General features: G+C 39.4%; 2 protein-coding genes across 3 annotated transcripts; one reads left to right on the top strand and one right to left on the bottom strand.

Moving 5' to 3' along the window:
• Positions 1-537: 537 nt before the first annotated feature.
• Positions 538-5371, bottom strand: LOC136424468 (uncharacterized). Of its 2 annotated transcripts, none has more exons than XM_066413076.1 (6): positions 4662-5371; positions 4218-4394; positions 3194-3343; positions 2512-2565; positions 2021-2086; positions 538-1530 (listed from the first exon to the last, which is right to left on the bottom strand). In XM_066413076.1, exons 1-6 carry the CDS (start codon positions 5125-5127, stop codon positions 1469-1471), a joined length of 975 nt encoding a protein of 324 aa, XP_066269173.1. In that variant the 5' UTR covers positions 5128-5371; the 3' UTR covers positions 538-1468. The 2 variants fall into 2 exon arrangements, with proteins under 2 accessions (XP_066269173.1, XP_066269172.1); XM_066413075.1 differs by having other exon boundaries at positions 3194-3347; positions 4222-4394.
• Positions 5372-6846: 1475 nt separating this feature from the next.
• Positions 6847-11301, top strand: LOC136424446 (cell adhesion molecule 2-like). Its single transcript, XM_066413047.1, has 7 exons — positions 6847-6918; positions 7456-7653; positions 8373-8651; positions 9224-9499; positions 9963-10271; positions 10748-10860; positions 11218-11301. The coding sequence occupies exons 2-7, from the start codon at positions 7635-7637 to the stop codon at positions 11299-11301; spliced, it is 1080 nt and encodes a 359-aa protein (XP_066269144.1). The 5' UTR covers positions 6847-6918; positions 7456-7634.
• The last annotated feature ends 213 nt before the right edge of the window (positions 11302-11514 follow it).

Raw genomic sequence — 11514 nt, 5'->3', positions numbered from 1 at the left:
TTGATCCATGGAGCGCAGGGGTGTGGGATGCATTTTTTATCACAAATAATAGGTATGGCTTTTGTCTGAGGAACTTTTATTACGCAGACCACTCAATGCTGATTGGTCTGCATTGTTGTGACGTCATTAATACGTCCAAATAAGGGCCAGACGTTCTAAAGTTGTCAAGGTCGTTTTGTTTTTCTGTCAACTAAGACGGAATGTCCAAGTTATAGCTTAGATTAGACTCGATCACCTACACTTATTTATTTATTTCAGCTTTATTACAAGGTGTAAATGGACAGAGGGAAACAGGAATTCCTTAGTTGTGTTTCCTTCAAGATCGCCTTCAGGTTTGTTATGACTTACCAAATGACTTAAGTGTTCTGATGCTGCCGGTTCGTTCTTAAGTTTATCCATTGTCAAGGTACATTTCCTTGTTCCATAACTGTTATTCTCTTACTGATGGTAATATCAGATGTCTTGCAGACTTTGTCCTGAAAGAAAGTATCATCAAACCAAGACAGACATGAAAGTTACTCGTTGACTACTCAGACATCAGATGCAAAAGACTTTACTTGCATGTTTGGATTATGATACAAATTCTCTCTACAAACCTGGAATATCTTGTAGAATATAGGATGTAAAATGCTGTCACCAAAATATCATCTTCTATCTGTTCAAATTACAAATATGATATTCTTATTGTTTCATAGCAGCAATAGTACAAAGTTGAGCTGAAGGAATGACAATTCATAAAAACAAACACAAAAGCTTTAAAAAAAAGCAATTAAACATTTCAATGTCTACAACTGGCCTATGTAAGATTTGGGTCCCACAAAGTCCTACTCTATATTATACCTGAAAGGTTTGGTAGATCTATGATAAAGTAACATTTTAGCATTTTAAAAACTGTCTAATGTGCCATTATCTGCACATTGTTTCAAAGATGCAGACAAGCATTTGGAACATGATGGAATGTTGTCTCAATGTGTTGCTCAATGTTGACGGTGATCTGACTTTGTAAAACAGCAATATTCGTAAAAAGTAGCATGATAAGATGTAAAATAGATTCTTTAAAAACACTTTACCTATGTATAGGCTATGCACCTATAGTACATGTATGATCCATGACAAAAGTAACTCTTGAGTCTTTACCTCACACCTGCACAAGCCAAGCATTCCCTCTCACCCTTCCCCCAACTGCATGATTGTGTTAATCAACAATTCCCTCATTTTAATCTTGTCTCGGACAAGTCAAATCTCAGAACAAGACAAATGCCAGCATAGATGGTCCTCAGGACCTGTGGCTTTTACCAAGTTTGCATAAAAATACTTTTAGTATTATTACAACAATAATAATGATGATGATGATGACAACAACAATCTTCTCCGATAAATGTAGGAGTGACTATCAAAGTACATTTTCCTTGCAGAAACAACATGGATTTTGAAACCATTACAGACTGATGCATAGTTGTGTTGTGTTTCACAGCGCTGTTTCTTTCTGCTTGTGAGAAGCGGCAGACTTTTTCTTATTCTCCACTTTGCCTGGAAGAAAATTAACAACAATTTCATTCATTCGTCCTTTTAAAAGCTCAATAAATCATTAATACAGTGAAGTCTGAAATGCATTTTTTCTATATAGCTGTCAAGCTGTAGCTGTATACATTTATGTTTGAATAGTTGAACGAATGAATGAACAAACAAACGAATGACACAGCTTTTCATAGGCCCCTGAAGGGGTTCTGAATTGTCATTTACAAATTGATTAATTACTACAATCGTTGACAGCTGCTTTTGGAATCTAACACTTGTATGTCTGAAATGTGAGATCCATTCTTCTCTTGTTTACTACTTCTAGTTTGATATGATCCAGTTTTTGTATCATATTCCCTTAAGGATGAAGACAATAACTATGTTGGCAGACCGATTCTGGGCTGGTTCTCTTCAAACACAGGACTTACAGCTTATATTGTCCCTTTTGAAAGACATGTCTTCAACATCAACCCAATACTAGTGAAAAAAATTGCCAGTTTACCTGCAGGCTTCCTCTGGGACTGGCCTGTACTTAGGGACAAACCTTCCATCTCACCCTCTAAGGATGCTGAAAGAAAAAGAAAATATGATGATTGATGATGTTTGTTTGTTTGTTTATCTATTATGCTTTTCCAACACAGTGGACGGTATAGCAAAACAGGTCTTCCTTGTCAAGGTCACCTTTTCATATCTTTGTGTGCAAGCTGCAAAAGACTGGAGTGTAAGGTGTTCCTACTGTTTTTGATTAGTGCAGTGGGATCTTAACATGCTCAAGGTGTGGCTCAAACATGTGAGACAATGAGCACAAAGAATTGATTTTAACCTGAGCATACCATTTGTAGAAGTAAATCTGCAGGTCTCAGAGCAATGTCAAAATTGACTTTAGTGCCAATGGACAAAGGAAGGATACCAATTCACTTTCACTTACATTACAAGTTAAAAATTCATTCATAAAGCTGTTTGACAAGAAGTGTAGTATAGATGACAACTTACCATCTGGCTGGACTCCTACTGAAGATGGCAGGTTGTCAGGGGGCTGGTGTTCAACTGAGCAGGTGGAAAATAGACAATGAGAACTTTAAATTTGCTTTGTTAATACAATGTATCATAAAAAATAAGAAAATAGCCCACTCAGTGCCATGGGCCATCTGAAAAGCAGGGTCTACTGAAAGGAGGCTAATCAAGATACTAGTAGTCTTCAGCATGAAAAGTCAGGCGCAGAAATATTTACAATGATGAATGACAATCTTCCAACAACCTCAATTCTGACGGAAGACATTTCAAGTTATGGTAAAAGGAAGGTACAGGTAGATTTTATGAGACCATAGGGGCAGCGTGTTGTTATCCACTGTGTCTAGGGCCGGTATTGGAAGGTAGAGCCCATCCCTCTCTTTCTACTGCCTTTTACCTCCCCAACCGAAGTCAGGCAGCCATTTTTACACCTGGGTGGAGTGGGGAGGAAAGTCCTATAAAGTGCCTTTCCCAAGGACACAATGTCTAGCCAGGAATCAAACCCATGACCTCTTAGTGTCATCTCTGCTAGCCAAGCTGCTCTGCCATTCAAAACCACAATGTTGAAGTCAGTACCTAAACAGTCTAAACATTCCACATACTTTCAAATACAGTTTGAGTTTTCCACATGTCAGTGGTGAAATGGAGAGAGCAGAATTCTCACCTAGACTCCGTGGACATGGTTCCTCTTGCCAAGGTGTCCCTCCTGTGCTCTGAGCTCCATCCTGCAGAGTCTGCCCTGCTATACTCCGCAGAGCCTCAGTCAGTCTGTCCATGGAGGCCTCCTCACCATAGCGAGTCCTCCAACAGTCCACTACCTGCATAAATCATACTATAATACAGTGAAACTTGTTCGGGCAGCCAACTGGTGCAGGCCACCACCTCCAGTCACACAAAAATAATCCCGTCCATTTTCACATGGTTAACCCCACCCTGTCCTCAGCAACCACCTGTCCTCAGCAACCATTTTACCTCAGTCCCTTGAGTGGTTGCTGATGTCAGGTTTGACTGTATAAACTAACAACAAAGCTGTACTCTAATTTTCTTTTTATTGTGTACATCGTAGGTCCAAACACAGATTCATCTTTTTCCTTGTTTCTTTACTTTCTTTGGGAGTAATATATAAGTTTGCCACACATTTTCCTTAGCATTATTCCTACCGTTCCTTCCAAATAGAATATCTATTTCATCAAAACATGTTTACGCTGTCATCGGCCCTGATACCAGAGACTGCTACCATCATGTCTCAAGATGGAAGGACACCTACATGTTTAAATTGTCTTTCTTCTTTCCCCTCTATTCTCCATCCATTATCCTTTCATTGATATCTCTCAGGAATAACAAATTTGAAACAGAGCTAAATTTGTCTTGAGAAATCTATAAAAAAACAGTAACTAGTACCAAGGACATTATATAAACAATATAATGTCCTTGCTAGTACTATATGATATTCACCTTGTCCTCAGGAAAACTGACCCACTGTTATGTAAATATAGCCATCAGCTTTCCTGGATAAAGTCATGATAGCAGACAGAGACTTTAAATTCTTAATTTTGTTCAAAAAAGTTTTACTTACTTTAAGGAGTAAAGAGAGAGGGTTTCTTTCTTTAACCCCCTTTGTTAAACTTCCTATGTACACTTTTCCTGAGCAGTCAACTGTACAAAAAATGTATAATTTTGTTTCCCACCCACCTCCATAGCCCTTGCCTTCCACCCTCCATACTCCTGCTGAATGTCGGCCATGACTTCTGGTGGGACGTGTAGACGTGCAGCCAGTCTCTGTACCACAACATCAGACAGCACCACCGTCTTCTGGGCCTCCTGCACCTTCTGTCTTACCTGGACTTGTGAAGGGGTGTGTGGTCCTGTGGAACAACAACATGTAACATTACATGTACATGTGATAACTTATGTGTAAAAATATCTAATAAATCTAAATAAATCTAAGATTAGACCTAGAGTAAACACTAAAAGAATAGGTTCACAAAACATCCACCATACAATGTAATACACAAGTTCATCAGTGGAAATGTAACAAACAAACAGACAAGACTACTGCATTGGTGATTAGGTGATTAGAAAAACTGACTATTGTTTATCAACAAACAGCAGCTGGTGCTACTAGTACCTACCTGGCGGCACACTGAGACTCCTGAAGAGCTTTCTCCTAAACCCCACCTGCCCTGGCTCCAATCCACTGAGGTCGCTTAGCACAAATGGAGTTCTGTCATTGGTCAGCTTGATCGGAATCAGCCGGCGAGCGATTTTCTTGTCGTGACTCGACAAAAGGCTACACAAGAAGGTCGACATATGAAACGTCGCCTCTGCATTTTTCTTCTCTGCCAGGAATCGTAGAACAGTCTTGGTGAGAAACACGATGGCGTGACGGCTGTTTTTAAACGACTCTTGGAATGCGTCCATTTTGTTGCCTTCCTCGCTACGATGTGGGTCAAAAACGTTGACACTCCAACTGTCACTTTCTAGTATCCTCCTGATTTCTTCAACCTTACATTTATCTGGATCATCCTTCTCATAGAAAAGTACTGCATCGTACAGGAAGTCATTTTGTACATGCCCTTCTGAATGTGCCATTGTCATCTCACTCAAGATGGTTGTTGAACAGAATTGGTAAGCAGTTTCCACCTAATCTGTTTCAGTTTCTCCAAGGAGGTTATAAGTAGACTCCCTGGTTTTTCTTTACTTTGTCACTCAGTGTCAAGCTAGTCCATTTGTCATACTGTATTACAATTTGCCATCTCATATTTTTCTGTAGCTACTTAGTAAGTATGTGTCAAGTTCCATAGAAGTGGACTGGGAAAGAAATAGACTTAAAAATTTGGCACTATTAACGTTACTAGTATGATCATATTTGGTGCCCTGGCATGATAATGATAATGTGATGATGATACTGCCTTCGTCTGCCTTCCAACGCTGCCCCTCCCCATACTAATAATGCAACTTCAGGGAACTTTGACAACAGTCATGGCGGCATTTCACGTACTCATTGTCATCTTTTGGAAATGGGACATTATGACAGAATAAGTATCGATCCTTACTTACAATGTTGTCCAAAAGTAGCAAATGTTTCGCGCCAAAATACAGGACACTGTCCCTCCATTTTATTTGGCGCGAACAATCCCCAAATCCTATCTCTCTAAGGACGTACCATTCAAAATGACAGGGTTTGATAATGCATGAAAATAGTTAGAAACAACTAAGAAAACAAAATGGTAACAAAATAGAATAGTTTTGTATCTTGCAAATAGATTTTATTTGTATGAATGCTTTAAAGTATTTCTAAACCCCTCACGAAGTGATAAATCAGCAGTTGCCCAAATTAGCGTTACCCCTCTCCATGAGTGCACTCTTCTATTTACCTTTGAACCCAATACTCACGTTGGCGGACAAATTTCCTCGTCAAAATGTTTTCAAAAATGTTTTCGCTGTGCCGTTTTGTGATTACCGTGTTTCTCGTGCTTTCACAAGGAGTATGGAGTAAAGAAGGAGATATAGATATATATGGTAAGTCTAAACAGGGAGGTTCTATATATCAAATTGATAGATCGTTCTTGGATCCGAAGCTTTGACATTTGTGAAGTTGCAAAATTTATTGTTTTGTATTCCTACTAGCCTGAGTACCAGCCTCCGTAGTGACCGCTGGCTCAATTCTTGTACTCAGGCTACTTTCCTACAGCGTAACAGGTGCCTTCCTTACATGTACAAGAGATTTCGTGCTAGAGTAGAAGGCAAAACTGGGTATGAACGGACTCTTCAGGTTGAATGTTCTCCTTGAAGCACACCCACTTTTTCGATGATTCATAGTGACCGTGCACGTGATGGCTTTCTGTACAATAACTTGAATAAATATCTTTAAACCGTTTGTATATTCTAAGTATACTCAAACTGCCCAATCTTGTTTGTTCATAGCAAAGAGTTTCTATTTATTAAACTTGTTGTAATATCACCTCTCAAAATGTATGAAAATGTGTTCCTGATCAACTTTACCAATTGAAAGTATTTCCTGTACGTCCTCGCTCCAAGGGCCTGATGGTTTTGGCCTTTTTGGATGTCCCACATAACTTATGTCTTTTTCTGTAAGTCTGTTATCGTTACAAAGTACATGTGTAACATTATGTGTGTGTGTGTCTGTGTGTGTGTGTCTGTACAGATTAGAGTAGCATGATAGTCCTTTGTTTGTAGATTAATCATAATGTCTTTTTCTTTGTTTCTTCATAAAAGTCCAAGAGGGTGAAACTGCACTGATGCTGCTTAGTGACTTCACCCAGTTTGACCCCAACAAAGACTTACTAGTAAGCTTTTTTAAATTAATAGTCTACCCCGACAAACCCTATGACATCATTCCAGTCTTTCTGGACTGGTCAGCTGCAGGTACTTTTAAACTTATTGTACACTATATAATCATGTTATTATACTAAGAACTGTACTGATGTGCAGACATTACATTGGTGTGTCAGATTGTCCACACAGTTGGGGTAGGGTGGGGTGGTTACCGGGTCAGATTGATCAGGTTCAAATCCAGGTTTAGGTCCAGACATTCAGGTTCAGGTCCGGATGCTGTCTTTTGTTCGTAAATATGTTTGGTTTTATCAAACCAATGTTGATATTTGAATGCACTTATTTTCCATTCCTCATTTGACAGTGACTAACAAGTAGAGGAGAGACTCAAAACTTTGATAGTGTTGTGCAAAATTGTATTTGTCTTGTCCATTGTGAAATGATCAGAGTAGTTCATGTTCACATCCTCATTACATTGTGAACATGTATTCTGTCTTATTACTTTACAGCTGTATTGTTTCAACCACAACACTGTTTAACACCTCCTTTCCCCTCCCTGTGTGAAAAGAAGTCCTTGTAAATTATGATACAACATGACGTAGTATTTGTGGCTTCCTTTCACTGTTTCAGACCAACCTGTGCAGGATGCCAGCATTTCAGAAGAGTACAAAGACCGTGTGTCCCTGAAAGAGGGACCACATGGAATTGCAGTGGAACTCAGAGACGTCAGAACAACAGACGTTCAAGCCCCAGGAGGACATATACATGTGTACTACCAGTTCCAACAGAAGGGCTTGCAAGGACCATTCATGAACATACACATCATCGGTGAGCAATAAGACTCTTAATAATCTTTTATTGGGTGACAGCTCGCATTTTTCATTTTGCATGAATTTTCTCAATCAATCAATTTTGGTGATGGTCATTGGCTCATTGTAGTCAACTTTCGTAACTGTAGAATGGTTTTCTACTATCCACGTGTGAGAGAGAGCATTTCTTGGTATGTTTGTATGCTTGCAGGGCTCACAGCTTGTCTATGTATAATACATGTATCATGTATGCAGCCTGTATGCAGGGCCCACAGCTTGGCCCAAGCAATGACCCATGTGGATACCTGCTTGTGGTCCGTTGTTCTCACTGTGATAGCTGTCAGCCAATCAGATACTCCCCTTCCAGATGTTGTTGAAGGGAAGGTTACCAGCCAATCATGTTCCCACCTAATGTCAAGAGGCAACATGATTGGCTAGTAACCTTCTCTCCAACAACAACAGGAGGGGAAGGATCTGGTTGGCTGACAGCTGATCAGCGCTAAAACAGTGAGAAGGACGGATCACAGGCTGGTTAGCCAGGGTCATTGTATGATACATACATAAGTGGGCCTGGTGTGAGAAGATGTTTGTAATGTTCATAATGTTAAAGGGAGAAAGGAGGAACTTTAAGGACCAGCCTTACTTCTAGCAATTTTTGGATCTTTCTGTGCTGAATTTGCCATCATGTTCCTAAAACATCAGATATGATTAGACAGACATGCAAACTGTTTTCTGTAGTTCCAGACATCACACTCACAGCCTATCCCAACCCAGTGGATGAAGGGAAGAATGTAACACTGACGTGCAGAGTGACCAGTGATCAGATCCCTGGTCCTTTCCATATAGATATAATCCGGATGGGGGATAGGTCTGAGGAAAATGACAGGCCTCTAAGTCATATCAATGACGGTTTGGGCCTAACCCACCGTCTTGACAGGGTTTCCCCCAGTGATGCTGGAACCTACAGATGTGAAGTCGGACACACAACAGGAGCTAACCTGTCTCTCTCTGTCAACTGTAAGTACAGTGCATTTTACTCTATTATTTCAATTTCGTGGCTTCCACAAAGTCTGCCTAGTACTATAGCAAATTGTGTTTACAAGTCACAGGGCTGTCTCCAGGACCCATCCCTCTGTCCCAGGACAGAAATTTGCTTGTTGGGATGGAAAAAACTTTACCCCATCTGTCAAAAAACATATGAACTTCATGACAATTGGAATTGATTCAAATGTATTTTTGTAAGCTTGAAATGACAAGTTTTACGAGGGTCCTAGACAATCTAGTGGGACCAAAACAAATTTAAAGCTGGAGACAGCCCAGATAATAAAGGAGTTTAGTATCATGTGATATTCTAGCTGTTAGCAATCCTTCTTCAGGATCTCAAAGTTAGGGATTAAAATCCCATCTTAACCAGCACAGTTCTAAAAACCAAGGTTCTGAAATGTGCTGTGTTCTACGATGTCCAATTTCAGTTCAACAATATACAGTTGTTGTTGTTGTTGTTGAAAATTGTTGTATTTCGGTGTTGTTTGGTGATTTTGTCTTTAAGTTTGCATTGGACTAAGGCATGCATTGTCTATTTCTCTCAGATGCCCCCAAGTTCTTTGCCATGAAAGACAAACATGTGGTTGCAAAGGGCGACCCAAGTGCCTTCCTCGTCAGTGTCACTGCCTACCCCTTGCCAGTGGAATTTTCCTGGTCTAAGGATGGAGGGAGAGTGCCAAACACTGCTATCATCACGTATGATGAATTGCAGACCACACTGAGCTTCCCAGCAGTGACAGAGACTGACTATGGCTTGTATGACATTACTGCTACAACCTCCAAGGGTAGCAGTTCTGCTATCATCCAACTTGCAGCTGAAAGTAAGGACAACCAGGATGTTTTTTGTGAAAATCAATCTTCAAACAATGGACAGTAATAAATACTAGTTTCTTTCTGTTCAAAGCTGTTTAGTGATATGATTTTGACATTGTATGTTGTTTAAAAAGTTGTCGCCAAGGGCAGGTATTGTTATACCCTTTGATTGAAAATGTTAAAGTAAAAGATGTTTCTGATGAGCAAACACAGTTTTGTTGTAAGCTAACAAAACATGTTTCATATATACAACAGTTACTGTGAAATTAAAATTTTAAGATCTGTGTGGCCTATTAAGTTACAATTTTTTAACATTGCCATGCTCATTGTACAAATGGGTAGAAATAACTCATTGTCATAAATATACCTATTGTTAGTCAAACTTGTTTAATCAGATTGCTAGCTTATTAAGAATGCTTGGGAGGTATTTATGTTTCAACTTGGTCATGATCAGTGTTGAATTCCTCACAGGTGCCCCCGAACGTCCGTACAACCTTACAGTTACCCGGAAGAACTCCCATAGATATGTAACCTTAGAGTGGACAGCTGGGTTCAATGGTGGACTGGACACAACTCACACAGTACAGTACAGAAAAGTGGACGGAGAATGGGTAGATCTAGATGGGCATTTGGTGACTGAACCAGCCAACAGCAATCATCCACAGTACACTAATATGATCTTCCAGCTTCCAAAAAAGGGAAAATATAACATCAGGATCAGAGCAGCAAATAAGATACAACCTGCTGCATCTTCTAATGTGATCAGTGTGACTATAGAAGGTTTGTTGATGATATATTGAGCTTCAAAAGGTTCGAAACACCATGATTACATATGTGTACCTTGCTGAAACTGTGTGCATCTTAAAGGCAACCAAAGCAATATCAGGGCCCAAAATATGGAAATAAACTTCATAGTTTGAGCATTTAAAACCGTGCAAAAACATGCCGTACGATGATTCCCTTAGTTGCGCAAGCCTACAAAAACCCTGGCAACGATTTTCAGTGTCATATTTTTGCATGATGGACATTGCTATACATTGTGAAAGTGTTGTTTGAACTAATCATGTATAGAAATGACTGTATAAATTGACTTTCAAAATCCGATTTTCAGTCCCTAATATTGCTTGGGTTTCCTTTAAGAACTTCACTTCAATCTGTTTTCATGTTGATCTGTCAGATCAGTACTTTATCAGAGAACAAACATATTAGATTTGAGTTGGTTTTGCATTAAACTTTTGTTGTTGAATTTTTCTCAGATGCTGCCACCCTGTACGGCCGCCTACCCATCACCAACTGGGATTACAGTGACTATTTGCAGAACCTGTCCTCACCTTCAGCTGTTCAACTGTGCACTGAAGTCAGATCAGAGGTAGTTTTTTGTGTTATCAAAGACAACACATAGCAATAACAGACTGATCCTAGATATCCATCAAAATTAGCAGATTTTCTTCGTCTAATTTTTGCATTTCTACTGTTTTCTTTAATATATATATTATCTAGTTTATGTTGACCAAGTGTGTAAGGCAGTGGGTTCATCCTGTTATGAACAGTACATGTACTAGTAGAGTTTTGATTTCTAAATTGGGCACATCATCCAAGCTGTTAAAATCACAGCATTTCAGCAATCCATCACCACAGTCAAATCTTGCTAAGTTGTACAAAAAGTAATCCTATGATTAACATAACATTTATACACTAATTGTTGATATCTACATTGTGACTACAGCTTGGCAAAGTCTTCCACGCCATCATTGGTTACGAGAAGTCTGAATGTGATCACTTCAGAGAAATTGGAGGATCATTTGCGTAAGCAGCTTATATAATACTCCCACACTCAATATTCAATACCAATCACTCACACTCACTCACTCACTCCATACAATCTTGAGTTATGCTGGTATGTCAGGTTGACACATTTCTGATAGTATAACAGGGTGGCGCTAATAAAACATGGATTTTTTACTGATCTTATTATGCATAAGTACGGCATTTGTTACCACCTACTAGTACTATGCTGATTAGA

The sequence above is a fragment of the Branchiostoma lanceolatum genome, chromosome 18 (assembly GCF_035083965.1).
Source record: "Branchiostoma lanceolatum isolate klBraLanc5 chromosome 18, klBraLanc5.hap2, whole genome shotgun sequence".
NCBI classification, from domain to species: domain Eukaryota; kingdom Metazoa; phylum Chordata; class Leptocardii; order Amphioxiformes; family Branchiostomatidae; genus Branchiostoma; species Branchiostoma lanceolatum.
Note: the sequence above shows the minus strand (reverse complement) of the source record. Positions and strands in the feature narration are given on the sequence as shown.

What these genes read in the sequence shown, in the direction of transcription:
- LOC136424468 (XM_066413076.1), bottom strand. Translation starts at nt 5,127, where the DNA reads ATGACAATGGCACATTCAGAAGGGCATGTACAAAATGACTTCCTGTAC. An exon ending in GAGTCTCAGTGTGCCGCCAG is followed by an intron (nt 4,395 to 4,661) that starts GTAGGTACTAGT and finishes GTTGTTCCACAG; the next exon opens with GACCACACACCCCTTCACAA. An exon ending in AGTAGGAGTCCAGCCAGATG is followed by an intron (nt 2,087 to 2,511) that starts GTAAGTTGTCAT and finishes TTTTTCTTTCAG; the next exon opens with CATCCTTAGAGGGTGAGATG.
- LOC136424446 (XM_066413047.1), top strand. An exon ending in CATCCAACTTGCAGCTGAAA is followed by an intron (nt 9,500 to 9,962) that starts GTAAGGACAACC and finishes AATTCCTCACAG; the next exon opens with GTGCCCCCGAACGTCCGTAC. An exon ending in GCACTGAAGTCAGATCAGAG is followed by an intron (nt 10,861 to 11,217) that starts GTAGTTTTTTGT and finishes TTGTGACTACAG; the next exon opens with CTTGGCAAAGTCTTCCACGC.